This window comes from Candida orthopsilosis, assembly GCF_000315875.1.
Source record: "Candida orthopsilosis Co 90-125, chromosome 8 draft sequence".
Classification (NCBI taxonomy): Eukaryota; Fungi; Ascomycota; class Pichiomycetes; order Serinales; family Debaryomycetaceae; genus Lodderomyces; species Lodderomyces orthopsilosis.
In genome coordinates, this window is record NC_018302.1 from 331,955 (window position 1) to 355,286 (window position 23,332).

Consider the following 23,332-nt stretch of genomic DNA (forward strand, 5'->3'; position numbering starts at 1 on the left):
TTTTGTGTTGAAGAATGTTGAATAATTATGTCGCGTTGGTTTGAATAAAAATTAAAAAATAAAAAAATACTGTATCTATTGGTTGACTCTGAAACCAGCGTATATCGTCTAATGCTGAAAAAAGAGAAAGTAGATGTAAACTAAAAGTTTTCGCAAGTTCTGTAAGCTATCTGAAGAAAAGGCTCACATTCCAAAAGTGAGTTCATTTTACTATTTCCACTTCTAAATTTTGATTTTGTTTTAGAATTGGCGCATATTTAGCTGCAAAAATATCGGTGTTTCATCAATGCAAACTCATTCATACTTGTACAATAATGAGCTGACCTTATGTACCAAAATTCATTCATATTTTCAAGCGCAACGATTAAACGAATAACTAGCAAGAGTTTAGTTAAAAACTATTGTTTAAAAAAGTTTATTAATTATACAAGCTATTGAACCCCTTAAAAGTAGAGAGAACTGTAATCCATATGAATAGACTGTACTGCTGTCTCCCCAAAAATAGTTGATAGTGGTTTAATACATTGATAACTTGAGTTTACTTTATTAGTAAAGCCCAATTGGTAGCTTTCCACCATTGTCGTGAAAAATAATAAAAAGAGAAAAAAGTACCATGTGTCGTGAATTATTTACAATTCACGACACTGCGCACTAATTTACTTTTCGTTTCTAGAATAATCTGGAAGTAATACTGTGGCTTTTCTTTGTGTTCGCAACCTAATTCCGGCGCAACCTATTAAGACACATGACTGCGAAAAATATATGCTGTTTGTTTCTGCAACCTTCGATAGCATTCCAACTATAGAGCAAAACAAGCTATATATAAACAGGAATCAAATTACTTCTTTACTTCGACTTTCTGTATTTTTTTTTTCACTTCTACAATAATAAACATAGTCTATTGACCAGAAACTCAAAATATCTTGCTGCTTATCTAAACATGTCTTATTACTATACTGCTCAACCATATGCCAATCCAGTTGATTTAGATTCATTATTATCTTTATTACATCAACAACAATTTAGATCACCACAACAACAACAACAACCTCAGCAGCCTCAGCAATCACGCTCATTACAAGGATATCCTCCCTACTACACTCCAACTCAACAACAACCTCCACGTCGTAGACAACAGAGACAAGTACAAGTTCAACATAGAAACTCAAGACCTAGGGTTGTTCAGAAATTAGAAACTGAAGATGAATATCAAATTCAGATCTACAAGCCTTTTGGTAATTTCAATAACTACGAAGTCAAAGTAATCAAATTACAACCTCCTTTAATCAAAGTTATTATATTTTCTCGTCAAGATGATTTCAAAATTGATTTCAATTTCAATTTGAATTATATTGATATTGATAATATTAATTGGAGATGGTACAAACAGGATAATATTTTGAGTTTAAATATCCCCAAAAAATTGCACTACATTCACTCCAATTTAAATGATGTTATTAATTGTTTATTGGGATCTTTAGATGATCCTCAACGTCAATTGTATTTGGAACATGAATCACCTGAATTTGAGGATGAAGAGGAGGAATTAAACCATGATGGTGACAATGAAGATGACGAGTATGATGATTATGAATTGGGTGATCCTGACGATTCTTCACTTGATGAACATGAAAGATTGGTTCAAGAAGCAATCGACGCTTTAATCGAGAAGAAGAAGAAAAACAAGAAAGAGAGCAAGAAAAGCAAAGTTAGTAAATCTGCTGATGGAGCCAAGAAGGATGATGATTCAAAGAAGCAACAAGAAGAGCAAGAGGCTTTTGAAAAGCAAAGACAATTGGCACAGGATGCCATTAATGCTGTGATTGAAAAGAAGAAGAAAAAGGCAGAAGAAGAGGAAAAGAAGGCGCAAGAAGAGGAAGCAAAGAGACAAGCCGAAGAGGAAGTAAAGAGACAAGCCGAAGAGGAAGCAAAAAGAAAGGCTGAGGAGGAAGCAGAAGCAAGACAAAAGGCGGCGGAAATTGAAGCTAAAAGAAAAGCCGAACTCGAAAAAGCTAGAAGAGAATTTGCATTAAAACAAGAACAAGAACGTCAAAAGATTTTACAAGCTCAATTGGAATTGGAAAAATTGGCTAAACAGCAAGAAGAATTAGAAAATCAACATCAAAATGACACAACTGTGAAATCAAAGGAAAACGAATTAAAACTGGAGATTGTTAAGGAAGAAAACAAATATCAACAAAATTCTAATGAATACGAACATTACTTGAAACATCAACAAGATTTACTTAATCAATTCTTTGGATTCAATTTAGGCCCCGTCTTGACTTCGCATTTGCCACCTCAATCTGCTGGAAATGGAACTAACTCCACACAGCAAACAAAGAAGGAAAATGGTACCGAGCCTAAAGCGTCTCCCTCAAAGAAATCAGAGCCGGTGAAAAAGGAGCAAGTGAAATTGGAACCTAAAACAAACAGAGAGAAACCAACTACACCTGTGCTGAAGGTGATTAACGGATCTACAGATAAGCCCTTAAGAAAACTTCACTCACCTTCATTGGAAGATGTTGAAGATGAAGAATCAATTTTGTTTAGAAAAAGATTTGATCATTAAAACAATTTATGAATAGATAGTCTAATAATATTAATAGAAGGCAAGATATGTTAATTTGAAAAAGCTATAATTGACTTTGTAGAATATTCTCTGAACTCTGTTGTAGCAAAAAATGACTCTGGTAGCGTTTCTCGCAACCGACTGACCAACCCATCTTGAGTTGCCACGATTATTTCAACAAAATCACCCTTTTTCTTTCTACTCAGAACAGCCTTGGCCATCTAAAATTCTCATCATACACATTTTCACTAATGTCGAAATCAATTGCAGTATTTGGTGGTAATGGATTCCTAGGTCGCAAAATCTGTGAAGTTGGAATCAATCGTGGATACAATATAATATCATACTCTCGATCAGGCCAACCACCAAAACTCACCACTACCCAACAACAACCATCTTGGGTTAGTCAAGTGTCATGGCAAAAATGTGATATCTTCCACCCCCACCAATCAATCTCCGCCACCCAATTGAGTCAATTCGATACCATTATCCATTCAATTGGAATCTTATTTGAAGATGCCTCGTATAAAAAACTGATGAATTCCAATTTCGGCATATTACAAGATGTACAACGATTAGCTAATCGTGCAATGGGATCCAATCCAATGCAGAGGGATAAGGTGAATCTGACTTATGAAGCGATTCAACGCGATTCAGCAGTTTTGATTGCTGATGAGTACATCAATGCTAGATTAAATGCAGTGAAAAAGGAAAACAGTAATAGTGAGAGTAATGATTTGAATAAGGTGGTGGGTAACTATGTATACATCTCAGCTGATCAAAACCCACCCATAGTTCCACAACGATATATAATCACCAAAAGAGAAGCTGAATTTGAAATAAGTAATAAACCTCATTTACGAAGTATATTAATGAGACCAGGAATCATGTATGAAGCAGGAAGTAGCTCAGAAAATGATGGTGGTGTCACAAATAGAGATGTGTTGGTGAAAGGTTTGAAGTTGGGTGTTGATTTGAAAAATGCTATATTGGGGCATCAATTCTTGAGTAATGTGGTTAGGCCTGTTGTTAGTACTACTCAAGTTGCTAACACTATATTTGATAAATTAGAAGATGATCAATTTAAGGGTGGAGTTGTGCCTGTGGAGGAAATTGAACAAGAATCAAATTTTTAGGTAGAGCTATAAATTGCGTAAAGGGTGAGTACATATGCATAACGTGCATGTGTATATGTATATCTAATATATTAAAAAGATGCAACTGTAATCAGGTGTTAAAAGCTCCTTTCATACGATATTGTCTGGTTTTGAATGAATATTGGTTGTGGTTGAAGTTGAACTTGATTGAGCTTCAAGATCCATTAATTTCTGTTGCAATGATTTAAGTAAATCGACTTCAATTTCACCTAAATCAAGATTTTCTGGCACCGCTATGGATGAAGAAGTAATGGTTATATTTTTGGCATCGGCAACTTCATCTATTCCTGCGCCAGTTAACGTGAATCTCAGTTGAACTTTGCTTAAGCTATGTGTATCTTTAACGACACTTTCTTTATCATCTTTAACTAATGGAGATTGATGTCCCTTCTCGTTTTTAGGCGATTCCGTCAGTTGTTGCTTTTGTTGTACAATTTTCCCAGCACCTGGACTCCACCAATACACGGGGTATGTCCGAACGATATTCCCCGTAATCAAGGCAACAGCAATAATCAAAACTGAACTAATTAACTGTACCGGCAAAAACCACCAACTCATTTGCCTAACTTGTTCATCAATGCTAGGCAATAACGCACTAGCCCCGGCGGGCGGATGAATCGTATTGGTAATTGCCATAACTACTGAACTTATAGCAACACTCAATGCGCCACTTGCCCAATAATTCAGTCTACCGCCATGACTCAAACTAAACAATTTTTGTATACTCATTCCAATTACTGAACTTATAAAATGTCCAAAGAAGATATTACGTGGCTGAGCCAAGGGAACTTGAGATGCATTAAAACATAATATAGCAGTAGCTCCATATGATGCCAAAATTATTGGTGCATGATGATGATCAGTAAAGACATTGTGATGCATAAATATACCCATTATAAGGGATAACCCGGAAAATGTAGCAATGAAAATTTCGAGCCATATGAAGTAATCGGGAGCTGCTTGGTGTGGATGTTTGTGATGGCCCAAGAAATGGGCGAGAAAGCGAGGTAGTTTGGGGGTTTGGTTGCGGGGTATATATTGATCAAGCACAGTGTCGATTGTGAATTTGAACACCATTTTTTGTGATTGATGCAGAGGCTATTATAAGTTGGTTGGTCGGTGGATGTATGTGTAGTACACTGTGGTACCTAGTTCAAGTAGGTATTTGGAAATGTCCTTTTCTTGTGGTGTAGATGATGACAAGGCTGAAATATATTCTAGAAGCGGGTCTTCTAAACGATGGTTAGTTCCGCGCGAATTATTTTTTAGGAGAAGTCAAACTAAATCAACTTTATGACCTTTGAATCTGGAAACCCTATCAAAAGAATGGCATTAAAAAGAAGGTGAGTGCTCTAATTATGATAAAGAGTTATTTACTATTCTCCCTTTTTGGTTTACTTTGAATTATGTTTCCCAGCAAAGGTGTAAAAGTGGATGTGTGAATCGAAAGATGAAACAAATCAACTTCTATCATTTCTCCACAAAAAAGTATAAACATAAAATGTGTATGAGGGCCTTTTGGAAATCGGAGATTCTACTCCATCATAAAACTTGAAGTCTTTTTTGAAAAATAACACTTAATCCAACATCAACATATGAACAGTATTACTTCTTTGTAAGCAGTAAAGTAGAATGCGTAGTTCTGTTGGTGATAGTTTTGAATGCGTCACGTGACAAAACCTAAGTCTGTTAGACGCGTTACTTTCATTATTGTTTATTTTTCAAAAACAAGACCGTCTTCTACTGATCAAGCTATAAACAAAGTTATAGAAGCATCACTCCTCCAACCCCACTCCCAATGTCACTTGCAGCTGTAGAACCCACATTAGCTACTGGAACAGTAGCTGCAAATTTGAAGAGAGATATTTCTGAAGTTGAACAAGAACAGATACTAGATCAACAACAGAATGAACAAACATCAACCAAAGTGGATGAGGATATCACTCCAACCACCAAAAAAGTAAAATTAAATACATCCAACTGGACACCACCGTCTATCACCAGTATATCCAATTTTGAAGAGTTCAAAACATCAACCTATATATCACAAATTCCTCATGAAATATCCCAATCACCAACAAAACCAGTTGTTATTGGTATTGATGAAGCAGGTAGAGGACCAGTACTAGGTCCCATGGTATATGGTTTAGCATATTCCCTTAAAGAGTTCCTGGGTAAATTGCAAAAGACGTATGGATTTGCTGACTCAAAACAATTGACTGATGATAAACGACAACAATTATTTCAAATGATTGAAGATGTTGAACAACATGAATTAAATAAACATATTGGATGGGCTACTACAACAATGACAGCTAAGGATATATCACTGGGGATGTTACGTTCAGTTCATGGAATTGGAGCATATAACTTAAATGAACAAGCACATGATGCTACTATCAATTTAATTAAACTGGTTATTGAACAAGGTGTCAATGTAACTGAAATTTATGTTGATACAGTAGGACCACCAATTTCATATCAAGCTAAACTAAAGAAACATTTCCCTACAATCGATATCACAGTAGCTAAGAAAGCAGATAGTATATATCCCATAGTATCAACAGCATCGGTCGTGGCCAAAGTGACGAGAGATTTGAACATCCGTCATTATAATACTCATTTACCACTATTGCAAGATCATAAGTTAGGTTCAGGATATCCCAGTGACCCAAATACTAGTTATTGGTTAAATCATAATGTTGATCCTGTATTTGGGTGGTGTTTTGGATTTATACGATTTTCATGGCAAACAGCCAAAGATGCATTGATTAGACATGGAGCTGTTGACGTAATATATCAGGATGACTGTGTTAAGGAGAAAGGATATAAAGATGTTTCGGAGATGTTTATTGATGTGAATAAGAGTAGTGGCGGAAGAATTAATAAGAGTCAGTTCAATAGTGATGATGTTAATTTGCTTTAGAGAGTATGGAAACAGAATAAATTATTGGGTTGATGAGAGCAATCGAGGAGCATTAATGCAGAAGAAGAATATTTTAGACTGATTCCAACATGGACCAATCTAGCTTTTAGATGATGGTAGATACTTATCAAAGGTGTAGGACTTTATAGAGTAGGATAGTTTAATGAGTGTCGTAATTCACCTTGTTGTGACAATGTTTATTCTATGACATTTCAATTTCAACGGACATATACTTCCGAGAGTTTTATTCTGTGCCAAACGGAAAACATTGATGCGCAACCAACAAAAAATAATTTCTGACATCCATTCGGAGTTTAATACCGACTTTACAGAGCGATGGACTGGATTAATACCAACAAATATGTATTGACCAACTTTACTGCAGTTATGTAAGCAAGAGCTTCTTCTCTGTTATAGACAGTTGTGTGTTCTTAGACTACCCAATACTTACAATCTCTTCTTTCCTTAAACTACTCAAAATATTTTTGATAATAGGGTAGGTCAACCAACAGCAATAGGAACAAAACGAAGGACAAAATTGGAAAGCCAAAAAAAATTTAAATACTCAAACACAACTGTTTAATCTTCTCTCAATTGAATCAAAAGTTTTTCACCACCTCACTTCATCACATCCGTATATACCTATTCATATTACAATGTCTGCTGCTTTATTTGCTGTATCTAGGTCAGCAATGGCCTTACGTACTGCTGCTACTGTATCTGCTCCAGTGTCAATCAAAACTACATCTTTTTTAACCTTGGCTAGACTTTATTCATCAGGTAAATTCCCACCACATACGGTCATCCATATGCCTGCCTTATCTCCAACTATGACTTCAGGTGGTATTTTAGAATGGAGTAAGAAAGTTGGTGATGAATTGGCCCCTGGTGAACCAATTGCTGAAATTGAAACTGATAAAGCGTCAATGGATTTTGAATTTCAAGAAGAAGGTTATTTAGCCAAGATTTTAAAAGATGCTGGTTCTAAAGATGTTCCAGTTGGGGAGCCAATTGCTGTTTATGTTGAAGATGCTAGTGAGGTTGGTGCTTTTGACAACTTCACTGCTGCTGATGCTGGTGAAACACCAAAACAACCAGCACCAGAAAAGGAAGAAGAATCATCAAAGCCAAAGGAAGAGGAATCTAAAGAAGAACCAAAAAAGACCGAATCTAAATCATCATCTGGTTCAAAATCCTCCACTTCTTCTGCTAAACCATCAGGAAGAATCTTTGCATCGCCATTGGCCAAGACCATTGCTTTGGAAAAGGGTATCTCATTGAAACTGGTTAAAGGTACTGGTCCACATGGTAGAATTGTTGCCAAAGATCTTGAAGGTCTTGAACCAGCACAAGCTGCTGCCGCCCCAGGTGCTGCTGCAACCACCACTGTTGCTCCATCAGGTGCCACTTATGAAGATATCCCATTAACCAACATGAGAAAGACAATTGCCACCAGATTATTACAATCAACTCAACAATCACCAACTTACATCATCCAATCACAAATTTCAGTTTCAAAATTATTGAAATTACGTGCATCATTAAATGCATCAGCTGAAGATAGATATAAATTATCAGTAAATGATCTTTTAATTAAAGCTATTGCTGTCGCTTCAGTTAGAGTACCACAAGTAAATGCTGCTTGGTTGGGTGACCAAGGTATTATCAGACAATACAAGAATGTTGATGTTTCAGTTGCTGTTGCTACTCCAACTGGTTTAATTACTCCAATTATTAAAGATGCCCACAACAAGAGATTATCAGCCATTTCTAACGAAGTTAAAGATTTGGGTAAAAGAGCCAAGATTGGTAAATTGAACCCAGAAGAATATCAAGGTGGTACCATTTGTATTTCCAACTTGGGTATGAATCATGCTGTTACTGCCTTTACTTCGATTATCAACCCACCACAATCAGCAATTGTTGCTATTGGAACAACTGAAAAGAAAGCAGTACCTAGTGATGTTAATGAACAAGGTTTCGTCTTTGATGATGTCTTGACTATTACTGGTACTTTTGATCATAGAGTTGTTGATGGTGCTCTTGGAGGTGAATGGATTAAAGAATTAAAGAGAATTGTTGAAAACCCATTGGAAATGTTGGTTTAGGGAACTGTGCAGTTTAAATACTTTGTGTATATTTATAAAAACTTTTGCAGCTGACAATTAATAACAAGTTGGTCATGTATAACAACACTTCTTATGGTTCCATCTCTTGAACCGTTGTTGGTAGATTGTTGATGTATTTTGTTGAGTAATTATGCGCTCAAAGAAAATTTAATTTTTATTTACACTTTTTATGGATTAGATTTGGTCCCTTATATCTGACTAAACCTCTTCCCATCTCATAATCACCCACAGACAATGACAATCAAGGAGATATATATTGCTAGACATGGATACCGTATGAACTGGTTGCCACCACCACATCCACCAAACCCAACAGGTGTACCTAGTGATCCACCATTGGCCCCCCATGGTGTTGATCAAGCCAAACAATTGGCAGCTTATTTAACATCATTACCCACTAAAGATCAACCCCAATTCATTCTAACTTCACCATTTTATAGATGTGTTCAAACTGCTGAGCCTATTGCACAACTATTAGATTTGAAAATCCATTTGGATAGAGGAGTTGGAGAATGGTTTAAAAAGGGTAGGAAAATTGTTCCTGAACCGGCTGATTATACTGATTTGACAAAGTTTTTCCCCCAAGTGTTGGATAAGGAAGATGTTTGGCCAAGAGACAGATTGGGCGTCATTCCTAACCTCGAAGGAGAAACTGGTGAAGAAATTTATACTAGAGCCACCCAATTCTGGCATCACTTTATCCCTACTTTCGAAAAAGAGTATCCTGACGTAGAAAACATCTTGATTGTGACTCATGCCGCAACAAAGATTGCATTGGGTAGTGTATTGTTAAAATTGGGTTCTGTTACTAGCACAATCGATGGCGAAAAGACGATGTTACGAGCTGGTGCTTGTTCACTTTCGAAATATGTCCGTATTAGTGCATCTAATGATTTCGATTGGAAGATAATCATGAATGGTAACTGTGAGTTTTTGACCAAAGGCGAAGAAATGAATTGGGATTTCACTACGGGTGTTGAAGCTGGATCAGCTGAAGATATTGCTAGGAGGAAAAAAGAAGCAGAGCAAAAGGGAAGTGAGTCTGGTGGAGCGACTGGTAAGGAGACGGTTACTGGATCTGATGGAGAGGCTCCTGTAACTGAGATTGCTACAGGTGCTGATGAGACTAACAACGAGGATGGATTTGAGGTACGTAAGAATCCAAAGAGTGTTTTTTAATGAGGAGTTTTAGTGTAAAGAACAATCCACTTTCAGTTTAGAGCCAATTTTAGAGATATTCATTTTAATAGATTTTTCAACAATGCAATAAAACCACCTTTTTTTCAACTATTCATTGACCACATTACTAACCTTTTTCATGTAGACTTTTTACATCACAGTTGATTTGCCAAATGTACCGAAAAACCTAGACGATGATGATTCCACCATTGATAGAACCAAGACTAGGAAAACACCACGGTTCAAAAACAATATCCTAAAGCCATCAGCTCGTTTACAAATGACTAGTTTAGGTGACAAGTCCCCCTTAGTTAAAATATCCAACAACACATCCAATGCAACTGTGAGAGATCCATCTCATACCCCAACAACTTCAACGACAGAAGGAAATAGTCACAAGAGCAAACACAGCTCAATCATTGATGCATCCACATTGATAAATGGCCAAATTTTCGAAACCAATTGGCATGAATTAACTGGTTCAGAATTGATTTTTGATGATTATGGTGAATTAATAGGACAAGTTAAAGAACATTTGACTTGTAATGATAAAGTTAAGTTTATTCCCAAAAAGAGCCATAATGAAGGTAAACCGGTCGATTATGTCGATTTTGAGGATGGTTTTGCTGAAGAATCTTCTGTTAAATTAGAGGGAAATGTAAAGCTGAAACCAAGTCCGTTTTTGAGAAATGCAATCAAGGTTGCAAAGAGGAAAGAATACTCATGAAGATAGGATACCCTTAACGGGTTGTGTAAAAAATAATCTATCAATATCTATCCTAATTAGTGTCCCTGTAGACTTAAGTTGTTCACTTTTTTGATGTAACAACGCGTTGAACATGATCCATAAACAGTTGCAAACTAACATCATCAGTGAAAACATCAGATCGATCACCCCATCCATAAAAATGGTTGACATTAGTAGCATAGCTAGTACTAGGATTCAATTTCGCCATCAAGAATCTCGCTTGAGATCCACCTTCATCACAATCGATAAAACGAGGTAATGGGAATCGATCAACTAATAACAGCATTGCTTCTCTTTTGGGTGCCTCGATAAATTCTTTAAAATATGCATATTCATCTTGTTCATGGTACCCGGCTTTTCTCCATTGAGCAATTTGCGAACCGTGATGAATCAAAATTTGGAAAAATGTATCAAGAAGTAGGATTTTTGTTTTGCCCAAGCTTACTGAGTCAAGTAAAACTGGTTCTGGTTCATTGGTGATTTCTTCACCAGTATCTTCATCTGTGGTTGACGAGCCCCAACTGTTTATATCATATGATAGTAACGTAGGTTGAATCATCAATAATGAATTGGCTAAATCTTCATGCATGAATACATGTCGTACAAAACTCGTTTCATCAGGAGAACTGTTGAAAACATTGATGAATGGTGATCTTCGTAAATGAAACATAAACTGCGGGAAAAGGGAATAAGTAGTTGATAATCGGAAAGAATCCATCATGCCAATTTGATAAACGGCAAATCGAGTACAAAAATCAATTAAAACTTGATCCAACTGTTTACTCAATGCCGTGCCACTTATGAATTTTTTGTGGAGGTCAGTCTGTAGTTTTTTCACAGCTTCACGAGCAACAAGTACTAATGCTGCTTCTTGATCGAAACTAGCCTCCAATTGAGCATTATCTGAATCAAGAACAATACTAATGGGGACTGTAGTTACTCGAAGTCTCATTTCACCACTAGGATGTTGATAATGAAACAAGAATTGGATAAATGTAGCGGCATTATTGGTGTGTAAATTATCCAATTTTTCAAAATAAATGGCATAGGTTGATCTTGGATCAACACTACATAATTTCCAACTATTGGTCTTACCTTCTCCAACTTCTCGTTCACTAATCATTCGTTCATTAGCAATCACCGTTTTATTAAAAGGCAATGAAGTTGCATTACCAATTAACCCTTCAATTTTCAAATCTTGACAAACTTTGACTTCCAAAGTTGAATTGAATCCCATATCGAGCCATTCATTGTTTGTTTCTTGCTTTTTGAAGAATCTGGCAAAACTTTGTCTGAAAATTGCTGTACTCACTGAATCAGTCATGATTACAACACCACCAGTTTTGGTACAAACTTCATCCATTTCAAATAATCCAACTTGATCATAACTTCCAATGAAAAGATCACAACTGAGGCCAAGGGTAACTAATACTCTAGCTACTTTGGCATAAAATGCTTTGGCTTCTTTGAACAATGATGTATCAGTTTTCGTTTTGGATGATGTTGTTGGTGCTTTAATTAAACGGGATTGCTCCTTTAAAATATCATGATGAGATCTCATTGGAGTTTTCAAAGCTGTATCGACAATTTTACCTGGTCCTATAGTACATACTCCTGCAATAAACACCATTAAATGACCGCCAGTTAAATGATTGTCTCCTAGGATGCTTTTCAACAACAACGAGGAGATGTTGATTGCTGACCCGGTGGCTCTTGCTGGACGATCACTATATTCACTATGGGGAAATGAATTGGGAACAAGATTTTCGATAATGTTTGTCAATTCATATTCAACGAGACTTAATGGTTGCAAGAATCGCCTAGCTGCATGTCCAATCAAGTGTTCGAAATCGCCACCACCTTGAGCATGCAATAATCCTGCATTGCTGATTCCACTTCCCAGTAATCCCAATGCTTGTTGAATTTGTTCCAAGTTGTAAGTCTTGTTTCCATTAAAGGTATAACTTAAATCATCATTGGAGATTAGGTCATGTACTTTAACATGTTTACCAAAGGAAACAAATCCAACCAATGCATTTTCCGGTAACAAGCTCAATGATAAAACCAAACTTTCCTTCAATTTGGCAAACTCAGCCTCAACATCATCACCTTCAAAACAAGTATCAACAACATAAAAAAACACCGGTGGTAAAGAGCTTTGTCTCCCAGTTTCATATTCCACTGTTGTACATTGTCCGTCTAATGCTGGTGGTAAAAGTGGAGTTCCGTCTTCGGAAACTAATGATGGTAATTGATTTGGCACGTTACAAAATTGACATGACCAAGTTCCATTTTGGACAGTTACATATGGATTCAAGATTGACCGGCATGACCGACAACTTATTATATTGGCTTGATTTAATATTGGTATTTCACTTTTATCATTTAATGGTGTGTATAACGCTCCCAAGGGTATAACGTTTCGTTGATGTTGCAATTTCGATTTCGGTACCGAAGACCAAGATAATCGTACACCATCTTTGTCCTCCCTAGTTTCAAAATCCATACTCTTTTTGGAGGAATTATATCTTAGTTGTGCAAATCGTGTTTATATATGTGGATCCCCGTTAAATAGTTAGCCCTTAATTTGTTGTAGTATTTGGTGATGTTTGTCGACTGGTTTTGGTTGCGATGCAAGTTTTTCATATTTTTCCGTATTTAAACATCTTGTGAGGATTAAGCTACAATCAATATACAATCTTTCTTTAACCTCGGTAAGAGATATCAGATCTAAATACTACATACAAACCACAGAATCATTTGAGTTGTATCTATCGATACTTCTGTATTATGCAGCGACATACGCAATTGCTAAATAGATGCACGAACACCTTAAAACTGAGATTATTCACAACTTCTTCGTTGCGCTTGGATTCATCAGATTTAACCTATGAGACTAGGGCTAAAGAAATAGAATCTAATTCAAACTTAGGCATTGATACATACTACCCACGCATCTCATCAATACGACAAAAGAATAGCAATGGACCAGTTATACGTATACCTATATTTCGTCAAAAGTTTGATCAAACTGACTTTACCTCATTTGCTAATAACCGAATAGACAAAGATTTTATAATTGAAGGACGAATCCTTAGTATACGAAAAGCAGGTAAAGGAATGTATTTTTTTGATTTAGAACAAGATAACACTCGATTACAAGTCATGGCTACGAATAAGTTAATGGAGATGGATGTTGATGAGTTTAATCAATTACATGGGTGGTTTAAACCAGGTGATTATATAAGTTGTATTGGTTACGCATCAAGAACCAAAACTGGTGAATTAACTTTAAAGGCCAACAAATCGATTGAGCTATTGACACCTTGCTTACTCAAGATGCCGAATAAATTGATTGATAAGGGAATCATTAACAACAATCGAGTGCTCAATTACTTGGTAAATCCCGATTCGAAACAACCAATCATTATAAAATCCAAGATTATTCAATGTATACGACAGTTCCTACTTCAACGAGATTTCTTGGAGGTTCAGACTCCTATTTTGAGTAATGAAGGAACTGGCGCTAACGCTACTCCATTCAAGACTAAATTTAAAGACGCTGATGTACAATTGAGAGTAGCACCAGAGTTATGGTTGAAGAAGTTGGTGATTGGTGGGTTTGATAAAGTATTTGAAATTGGTAATAACTTTCGTAATGAAGGAATAGATCAAACGCATAATCCTGAATTTACTTCTTGTGAATTTTATCAAGCTTATACAAGTTTAGACGAGTTGATGATGATGACTGAAGATTTGTTGAAGGGGATCTTCAAAACTTTCGATGTAAATAGTTCAACTGAGGCGGAGTTTCCCAAATATGAGTTTTTACCAACTTTGGAAAAAGTTACTGGTGTGCCACTTGGGGATTTATCATTTGATGGGATTCTAAAATATTACAGGCGTCTTGATTTACAAATTCCCCAAGATCCCAATCCAACTAGCTTACTCAATAATTTAAGTGAGATTTTCTTAGAGTCCTTAAGTGTTTCAAAACACCCAAACACACCCGTATTCATCTACAACCAACCAGAAATCTTGTCTCCCTTGGCAAAATCAACCAACATTAACAATATACCCGTTTCCTCCCGGTTTGAATTATTCATCAATGGCAAAGAGTTTGTCAACGCATATGAAGAAGAAAATGATCCACAGCAGCAATTTACCAAATTTAAACAACAACAAGCAAACAAGGTAGAGTTTAATGATGATGAAATGTTGATACCTGATTGGCAATATGTTCAAACTATGAAACTAGGATTACCGCCAACTGGTGGATGGGGGATTGGAATTGATCGATTGGCGATGTTTATAAGTGGAGTTGAAAGGATTGATCAAGTTTTACCATTTGGTAATTTGAGAGATGTTTTGAAACAATAGGGAATCTTGTACATAGGTAAGTGAACTTTCACGATATAATACAGTATATTGTAATTTACAACACAGTTTATTTAATCTTTCATTTCAACATCTTTTGACAGAGATGCTTCTTCATCATCATCTTTGGAGGATTTACCAGCATCAGCATCAACGTCAGCTTCGGTACTCTTTTCTTTGTCATTTTTCTTCTCTTCTTCTTGATTCTCCTCCTCCTCCTCCTCCTCCTCCTCCTCCTCTTCTTCTTCTTCTTTCTCTTCTTCCTCTTCTTCCTCTACAGGCAACGCTTTTGGTTTCCAAATTTCCAATAATCTATCGTCACCAACACTAGCAAACAAATTAGGAATTTTCGGATGAAGAGCAAAATCATTAATTCTTCCAACATGACCACCATGTACATATTTCAAACATGGATCAGGCTTACTAGCTTGTTGGTTTTTCCTCTTGTTAGTCTCAGTATTTGCATTTGTATCAGGATAAGTATAATCTTCCTCTAGATTATCTAAATTCCAAAATAAAATTCTTGAATCCAATCCACAAGAAACAAGAGTCAGTGGATTGAAGTTATCCCATTCCAATTGTCTAATGGAGGAATTATGACCAAATAATTTCCTAAATGGTTGTTTATAATTTCTCAAATCATATAAAGAAACAACATTATCTTTACCAGCTGTGGCATAAAGGGTATTTATCTTGGGATGGAATTTAATACAATTTTGAATAAATTTATCTTCAATTTTGACAACTGGGTTAGAATCGCCTATGGATGTTCTTAAATCATGGAATTGAGTAGTTGAATCGTCACTAACGGATCCAAAGATATTGACATCACTAGTTGAAATATCGTTGACTGCTCCATGATGCGATTTAAATAATTGTATAGGAGTAGATGGTTTATCAAGTTGCCACAAGGCAATCTGTGAATCATAACCTCCTGATAAAAATCTGTCATTGTCTATCCAATCTAATGCAAATCCCAGCTGTTTATGATACTTGTAATCAACAACTTTATCACTGGATAAATTGTATCCGTGAATGATACCATCTCCATTAAAAGATAAAGCAATCGATCCATCTGGTGATAATTTCAATGCATTAGCCACGGAATTTTGTTTCCATTTAGTCAACTTTTTGAAATTAGAAGTATCGATCCCATCAGAAGGAACTGTGATACTATCTTTGCCAGCCAACGTTGAAGGTAAAGTAATAGAAGCTAGCTCCAATGAATTTTCTAATCCATTGACAGCGGTGGAACTTAGTAGAAATTGAACTTCAACAATGTCGTCATCGCTGGTTTTGTTATATTTGGGTAACCATTCTACGATAGTAGAAGGATAATCTAAAGCAAAAGTATGAATAAAGTCGTATAATAAGGGAACTGTCTTTTTCCATATTTTGAATTCCTCATTGGTGATTTTTTCTTGAAGTTGTTGGTCTTGAGCAATTTCCTTCTCTGCTTTGGCCCATTCGTTCGTTGAAGATGGTGGTGGTGATGATGATGATGGCAGCATCTTTGTAATGTGTTAGTAGGTGATGAGATGTTAGCTAAACTCTTTTGGGAATTGGGTGCTAGTAGGCTGGTGATGGAATATGATTAAGATTACCCTTGAGTATATAACCTTGTGTTGAAATTTTGTCTGTTTGATTGTGTCAAATTTTTATTTCAAAAAAAATTATGCGACAATAGCAACTTATGCGACATAACCATTGTATTGGACACAACACTATACCAGTATCATTTTATTTGCATAATATCGGATAAGGATACTTGCCTTTATACCATATAAGTTGAGGCTTAACTGCAGGGATATTTTGCAAGATCAGTGTATGAATAAACATCTTCAGCCTTGTAGTAAAGCTTGTGCATTGATGGCATCACATTTAGAGATCGCATGCGCATCAGACGGTTTAACGAGAATAGTTAATTTCAATTTTGCTGACGACTTGTGTGATACTGCTTTGAACATACACAAGTTGCTGGTATTTCGTTATGTGATTAATGTTAGGTAGTCGTTCTTTTATTTTACCTGGCTACAGAAATCATTCGCCCAAAAACTTTATTCTGTATGTAGATCCCTTGATTAATGCCAGCCTAAGATAAATCCAACAGCAGATCTTTAACTTTGGCAAAGCCCGTTGTAGGGGACCACTATTCGGTGATTGAAACTGAAAACTAACCCAAAGCCCAAAAGTTCCCGCATTGTGGTGCAACTCGCTTATAAAGGCTACAAACTAAAAAAAAGCAAATATTTTAGGCTACATTAGCTGAAAAGGTAAGTTATAGTTTCTATTTGAACAATCATTAAAATTTAGCTTAAAAGTTTATCCATATGTAGATATTGCCTAATTAAGTAGTTATGGTTTTTAATGTTTTACCACTTTCCATATTCGGGTTTTGTAAATATTTTTTTTCCATTCGGCATTTGAAACCAGACACAGGATTCGTTTATATGCAGTACATAAAGTGCTTGTACGGTCTTTAAATTCGGTGTGTGCCAAGAAAACCGATAAGTCTTTGAGAAAAGAGAGCAATCGCCATTTGTGGTAAGTCGGGGAACAGAAAAATGACTAAAAAGCTTTTTTCTCCTAATCCCGTACAATGTTAGTTCTCCACCATTACGGAGGGGAAGTTGTGTTGTAGTAGAAAAGTTATATAAGGTCCTAAGCCTCTTCTCCACAATTTTATTTGCCATGAGAAACAATGGTTTGAAGTTGAGCTGTATAAAGACAATGCACCTACCTTCGTCAAACTGTGAGATTTAGGTAGATTGGGCGGGAAATGGGGGAACCGGGGAGTTTTAAAGAAAAATATTCAAAAAGAAGGATTATATATCTTCTTACCGGTGTTGAAATTTAAACAAAACAGTATTCTAGAAGACCAATTTACAATGTGACAAGAAAAAGTAGAAAAATTTGTCCTCAAACAACCGTCTTCCCCACACAATGCTTCAACTTCAAACCTTATTCATGATAGTGTTTAACCCCACCACTTTGTGTTTTTCCTTCAAACTATAACGGAGTTTCAATCAAGTTCCATGACCTTTGAAAGGTACAAATTGTATATCAACCAATAATATAATAGTCGAAAGAGGTGTTTCATAACCAATGACCTTTCTGTCAAACGTTTTATAGGGTTTATTCAAATTTTATGTATTTGTATATGAAATTCGGTGATTCTATTTCTTTTTTTAAACCCGGATTCCGAGTCTCCAAAATTGCTTTTTTTTTTCTTTCATCTCTTTAACATCGTGTGACTGTGACTGTGACGGTGACAATCTCCAACTTAATCGTGTCTACTGGATTTCAAGTAAGTCAACCACAACTCTTTTAGCTTAGAGCGAGCTATGTAGGATCAACTTGTAACTCTCCTTTGTTTAATCGTTGAATTTGCAGATGTTTAACACCCAAGCCACGAATAAATCTACTAGAACCGAAACCCTTGTAAGCTTAATTTTTAGTAATAAGAAATATAAAATAAGCATTTGGCCTAATGAGACTTATATAAAGGCAGTTTTACTAAACAAGGTAATATCTATTGAAGAATCTACACTTGCAGTTTACTACTGTAAAGTTTAGATGCAGAAGTTTGGCTTTACACCACAAACATGAAATTTTTCGGCGTTTAGTTTATTAGGCGTACATATGTGTCTAGAGTAATAAAAAAAAAAATTGCTTAATGGCGTCATAAATAATCACCTCTGGTACCAGTTTAAGTTATTACTATATAACTAGTTAAAGCCTGGTAGTGGCGTAAGTAGATATAAACCTGCACGTCTATTACACATTAAAGAGCAGAGAACTATAATGTAAACACCATACTATTGTTTTTCGTTTATTACTCCACCACCCCCTTTCTCAATAGATTAATATCATTCCATTGAAAAATAGTGATGTTTAATAAGTAAGTAAGTAAATAAAAGAATGTATGAACGACCCCTCTCTTCTTAATGATGGTCTTGTGCTGATCTATACTCTAATATTTGTTATCTCTAAATCTTGTTTGTTTGTCCCTTATCTCTTTCTGTTTAGAGGAAAAAGAACAAAAAAACCCAAAACAATGAAACGGGAAATAATTCAAGAAATAAAAAAAATACATCGCCCTGGGATAAATATATTACTAAAAACCCAAAACAACACAATCAACAACAATCAGAAACAGTATTTAACTGATAAGAAATTCCATTCAAAACTTAAAGTTCACGTTCCCCCTTTCTTCTTCTTCTTTTTTTTTTTTCCTGGATGTTATTGAAGAAGTATCCCAAATCTTTATTCCTACTATCTTCATCATCGTCAGTGGCATCGCTTATAATATTCAAACAACAACTTAAAACTGGAGGTGCTACTACTAAAAAGCAAAGTTTTTCAACTACATCTGCATCTGCATCTGCAACATCTTCACGAACAAGAGCTAGGGCTACAACTACATCTGCTGGGCTTCCCATGATTTCATCGATTTATAGTTATTTTTTCAACAACTCATCTTCTTCATTAGACGCTAATTCGCAACAACTGAGGTCTTATGCAACAAACAACCCGAATGTGTCATTAGATTACATCGGCACCTTTCATCCGAGGTTAGCCACCATTTTCCATCAATTAGATGCTATTGCTCCAAGATTTTTGTTGAATAATGGTGATATTGAAATATTATCGGAACCAGCCCAATTTTATCTGACCTTAAAAACCAAAATCTCCCAAGCTAAACATAGAGTCTATTTGTCTTCTTTATACATCGGTAAAACTCAATATGAGTTAGTTGATTGTATCGATGACGCATTGGCCAAAAATCAAGATTTGAAAATTTATTTATTAACTGATGTTTTGCGAGCTACTAGAGAAGCACCTCATCATCCATCTTCTGCATCTTTATTAGCTCCTTTGGAACAGAAATATGGTAAACATCGGGTTGATATTAGGATGTATCATACTCCAAATTTGACTGGATTAACCAAGAAATTGGCACCCAAGAGATTAGATGAGGGTTGGGGAGTACAACATATGAAATTATATGGATTTGATGATGAGATTATACTTTCGGGAGCTAATTTATCAGAAGACTATTTCACCAATAGACAAGATCGATATTACTTGTTCAAGAATAAAGCTATAACTGATTACTATTTCCGTCTTCATCAAGCAATTGCATCTATATCTTATCAGATTCGTCATACATCTCAGTTAAAGCAAGGGTTCAAGTTGATTTGGCCCACAACTAATGTCACTTGTGAACCTCATATCAATACTCATCGGTTCCTAAGTGATGCATCTCATTTATTACTGCCAATTTTAAAACAGCATGAATTGACTTCATTTGATGAGTTTAAAGATCATGAAAATTTTGATACTATAGTATATCCTGTTTCACAATTTACTCCATTGTTTTTGCCAAATCAAGATTTATCTACTGAAAAACCAGCAATCTTACGTTTATTATCATATATTGATTCACCAAGGATTAAATGGTGGTTTACTGCGGGATATTTCAATATGTTGCCTCAAATTCAAGATAGATTGATTAACAGTAGTGCTCAAGGGTCAGTAATTACTGCATCACCAAAAGCCAATTCATTTTATAAATCGTCTGGATTATCATACTACTTACCCGAAGCTTACCTCCTATTTGCTAAACGCTTCCTTGAACAAGTGAAGAAATTGGGTAAAGAAACATTGATTACGGTGTACGAATGGCAAAATGGAGTAGTAAATACTCCAGGTGGTTGGACATATCACGCAAAGGGGTTATGGCTCACAGTTCCTGAAGAAGATGAACCTAGTATTACAGTAATTGGATCCTCGAATTATACCAAGAGAGCATACAGTTGTGATTTAGAAAGTAATGCTATAATTATAACTAAAGATCCTGAATTGAAGAGACAAATGAAGCAAGAAATTAACCATTTGATGGAACATGTTTCTGAGTTAAGTTTAGATGATTTTCAGCCCAAACCTTTACTGATGGATCCTACAAAGAGTGGTGTAGTAATTCAAGATATTACTGACGAGAAGCTAGTGAGTGGTGAAGATGAAAATATAGAAAAGCAAGGACAACTGCAACATCAACATCATCCGAAATATGCTATTGATGAAGACAGAAGAATCAGTTATAGAGTTCATTTGGCTGTGAAATTACTTGGCGAAAAGTTGTAAAGTTATAAGTAGAACAGGTTGATTTAGAATGTATTAAAATAGATATAATGTAACTTATTACCTTGAAATGTAACTCATACTTCTTTATAATGAACTTCTGACAGCTTCTCTCGATAAATGTAATATTGTAAACCAAGTATCCCTAACGATATGTCCTTTATGAGTATCAAAGGCAAATTAGGGAATAAAATTGATACATCAGCCCATACAGCTCCATTAACAACTCTATCTGTTAGCTCTAACACGGCGTAACCAAGTTGCAAGTGTAACCAATATGGATGTAGCCCATTCACTTTATCGTCCATCCAATTGACCATGACTTGTGGGCAATATTGTAAATTAACAAACAACTTGTACATTGCCCAAACATAATCAGCTAGGTCTAGCTCATTGATCTTGGCTTGTTTGAAAGTCCATAGTTTTATCAAATACAAAAATGGAAGCAATATCGTGACTATGAAACCTTGACAGTATCGACTGATACCCTGATTTGAACCTCGCGTAGATTTATAAATAACTAGTTGTGCTAGTATACCTGTTGAAGCAATGAGTGTGAGTAACTCTATTAAAGGTATAAGAGGCGGTATAGTGCACACTTCCAGTGACCATCGTATCCTATACTGAGATTTAATTGTTGACGAACGGAAGCTGAATATACCTATTATTGATGTTAAGTGAGCTAGAAATTGTAGTAGTATGTAGTCATATGATACCCCTTGGATTGTTTTACTGGTTTTGTTGTATTTAAATTGCAAAAAGATGGATGTCAGTTGGATACATGATGTTGATATGGGATATAGCTCCGTTAAATGCATTTCGAAAAGTGTTTTGGTTGTTAGTGGGTACCCTTCAACCCCCATTGAAATATTGGAATTCCATATGTCGCGATAAAAAAATTGAAATACTTTTGTTAATCAAAACAATCTATAGGAAAACAGTTATATCATACAATAGTTCAAAAAGAATCATGAGTTCAGAAATTGAAGGTAATTGGGATATAATAATAACATCACTACAAGATATATGTGCATCCAATGAAAGTCTACCATTTGATTCAATACATAGTGTTGACAAAAATCAAGATGAAGCCCAATACTATAAAAACCTTTCCCTGCATGAGTTAACCAAATTGAAACAAGATATAATTGATCATAAATCAAATATAGGTACAGCCAAAAGACTCATTGATACTTCAATGGAAAATTTATCTCGATTAATTGAATATCTACAGAAAGAAGAATTGAAAAAGAAGCAGCAAAAGGAAAAAGACAAAGAACGTGAAGCTAGAGTCACTATTGAAGAAGATGACAAAGAAAGTGACGATGATGATGAAGAAGTAGATGACGGTGAAGATGAAGTACCTATTGCATCAACTACAAGACGAAGAGCATCATCATCCTCCTCCAAATCAGGAACACCAATGACACAAACTGCATCAACTCATTATCGACGCGGAGCTACCGAACCATCAAAACCAACTACATCCAAGGCCACATCAAAGAAATCAGGTAAAGCCAGCGGTGGCAAAGGTAATACTTCCAAGACTTCTGGAGCTATAGGCAAGGGCAAAAAATTGAAAAAAGTGGGTCGATCATACTGGACATCAAAATACAATCCATCCGAACCCATTTACCTTGGTAGTGAAGTAGCATTCAAACTTCGTAATCGAATCAATGAATGGATCCAATGCGAAGTTGTCAAGATTATCGGTGATGGAATTAAATTTGAAATTAGAGATCCTGAACCCGATGAAAACAATAATCCTGGGCATACATTTCGAGCCAATTATAAGGAAATTTTGTTGATTCCTACTGAAGAGGTAGCTCGAGATTTGATTAATTATGCTTATGGAACTAAAGTATTGGCAAGGTATCCTGATACAACTACTTATTATTCAGCTATTGTTGTCGGGCACAAGAAGGATGGTAACGTACGATTAAAATTTGATGGAGAGGAAGAAGTGAATAAGGAATGCGAAGTTGAAAGAAGGTTTGTATTGCCTCTACCGCTGAAATAAAGAGAATATAGGCCAATATGAAGTTATACAGAAGTGTGTATGTGTGTGTGTATATACCCAACAGTTCATATTCTATAAGG

At 35.7% G+C, this 23,332-nt stretch overlaps 12 protein-coding genes across 12 annotated transcripts; 8 read left to right on the plus strand and 4 right to left on the minus strand. All coding sequences in view use genetic code 12, as the record gives it.

Moving 5' to 3' along the window:
* Positions 1–940: 940 nt before the first annotated feature.
* Positions 941–2,572, plus strand: CORT_0H01600 (hypothetical protein; the record flags this gene model as incomplete). The annotated part of the gene is made up of 1 exon (XM_003871349.1): positions 941–2,572. The coding sequence occupies one exon, from the start codon at positions 941–943 to the stop codon at positions 2,570–2,572; it is 1,632 nt and encodes a 543-aa protein (XP_003871398.1).
* Positions 2,573–2,823: 251 nt separating this feature from the next.
* CORT_0H01610 (hypothetical protein) lies at positions 2,824–3,708 on the plus strand (the record flags this gene model as incomplete). Its single annotated transcript, XM_003871350.1, has 1 exon — positions 2,824–3,708. The coding sequence occupies one exon, from the start codon at positions 2,824–2,826 to the stop codon at positions 3,706–3,708; it is 885 nt and encodes a 294-aa protein (XP_003871399.1).
* A 111-nt stretch (positions 3,709–3,819) lies between these two features.
* Positions 3,820–4,806, minus strand: CORT_0H01620 (hypothetical protein; the record flags this gene model as incomplete). The annotated part of the gene is made up of 1 exon (XM_003871351.1): positions 3,820–4,806. The coding sequence occupies one exon, from the start codon at positions 4,804–4,806 to the stop codon at positions 3,820–3,822; it is 987 nt and encodes a 328-aa protein (XP_003871400.1).
* A 721-nt stretch (positions 4,807–5,527) lies between these two features.
* Positions 5,528–6,655, plus strand: CORT_0H01630 (Rnh35 ribonuclease H2 catalytic subunit; the record flags this gene model as incomplete). The annotated part of the gene is made up of 1 exon (XM_003871352.1): positions 5,528–6,655. The coding sequence occupies one exon, from the start codon at positions 5,528–5,530 to the stop codon at positions 6,653–6,655; it is 1,128 nt and encodes a 375-aa protein (XP_003871401.1).
* Positions 6,656–7,311: 656 nt separating this feature from the next.
* CORT_0H01640 (Lat1 dihydrolipoamide acetyltransferase component (E2) of pyruvate dehydrogenase complex) lies at positions 7,312–8,763 on the plus strand (the record flags this gene model as incomplete). The annotated part of the gene is made up of 1 exon (XM_003871353.1): positions 7,312–8,763. The coding sequence occupies one exon, from the start codon at positions 7,312–7,314 to the stop codon at positions 8,761–8,763; it is 1,452 nt and encodes a 483-aa protein (XP_003871402.1).
* Positions 8,764–9,018: 255 nt separating this feature from the next.
* Positions 9,019–10,690, plus strand: CORT_0H01650 (RNA polymerase III transcription initiation factor complex (TFIIIC) subunit; the record flags this gene model as incomplete). The annotated part of the gene is made up of 2 exons (XM_003871354.1): positions 9,019–9,933; positions 10,109–10,690. The coding sequence occupies 2 exons, from the start codon at positions 9,019–9,021 to the stop codon at positions 10,688–10,690; spliced, it is 1,497 nt and encodes a 498-aa protein (XP_003871403.1).
* An 82-nt stretch (positions 10,691–10,772) lies between these two features.
* Positions 10,773–13,217, minus strand: CORT_0H01660 (hypothetical protein; the record flags this gene model as incomplete). The annotated part of the gene is made up of 1 exon (XM_003871355.1): positions 10,773–13,217. The coding sequence occupies one exon, from the start codon at positions 13,215–13,217 to the stop codon at positions 10,773–10,775; it is 2,445 nt and encodes an 814-aa protein (XP_003871404.1).
* Positions 13,218–13,501: 284 nt separating this feature from the next.
* On the plus strand, positions 13,502–15,091 carry CORT_0H01670 (Msk1 mitochondrial lysine-tRNA synthetase; the record flags this gene model as incomplete). Its single annotated transcript, XM_003871356.1, has 1 exon — positions 13,502–15,091. One exon carries the CDS (start codon positions 13,502–13,504, stop codon positions 15,089–15,091), a length of 1,590 nt encoding a protein of 529 aa, XP_003871405.1.
* Positions 15,092–15,162: 71 nt separating this feature from the next.
* CORT_0H01680 (hypothetical protein) lies at positions 15,163–16,599 on the minus strand (the record flags this gene model as incomplete). Its single annotated transcript, XM_003871357.1, has 1 exon — positions 15,163–16,599. The coding sequence occupies one exon, from the start codon at positions 16,597–16,599 to the stop codon at positions 15,163–15,165; it is 1,437 nt and encodes a 478-aa protein (XP_003871406.1).
* Positions 16,600–19,327: 2,728 nt separating this feature from the next.
* On the plus strand, positions 19,328–21,235 carry CORT_0H01700 (Pel1 protein; the record flags this gene model as incomplete). The annotated part of the gene is made up of 1 exon (XM_003871358.1): positions 19,328–21,235. One exon carries the CDS (start codon positions 19,328–19,330, stop codon positions 21,233–21,235), a length of 1,908 nt encoding a protein of 635 aa, XP_003871407.1.
* Positions 21,236–21,309: 74 nt separating this feature from the next.
* CORT_0H01710 (hypothetical protein) lies at positions 21,310–22,050 on the minus strand (the record flags this gene model as incomplete). Its single annotated transcript, XM_003871359.1, has 1 exon — positions 21,310–22,050. The coding sequence occupies one exon, from the start codon at positions 22,048–22,050 to the stop codon at positions 21,310–21,312; it is 741 nt and encodes a 246-aa protein (XP_003871408.1).
* CORT_0H01720 (Sgf29 protein) lies at positions 21,999–23,252 on the plus strand (the record flags this gene model as incomplete). The annotated part of the gene is made up of 1 exon (XM_003871360.1): positions 21,999–23,252. One exon carries the CDS (start codon positions 21,999–22,001, stop codon positions 23,250–23,252), a length of 1,254 nt encoding a protein of 417 aa, XP_003871409.1.
* Positions 23,253–23,332: the final 80 nt, after the last annotated feature.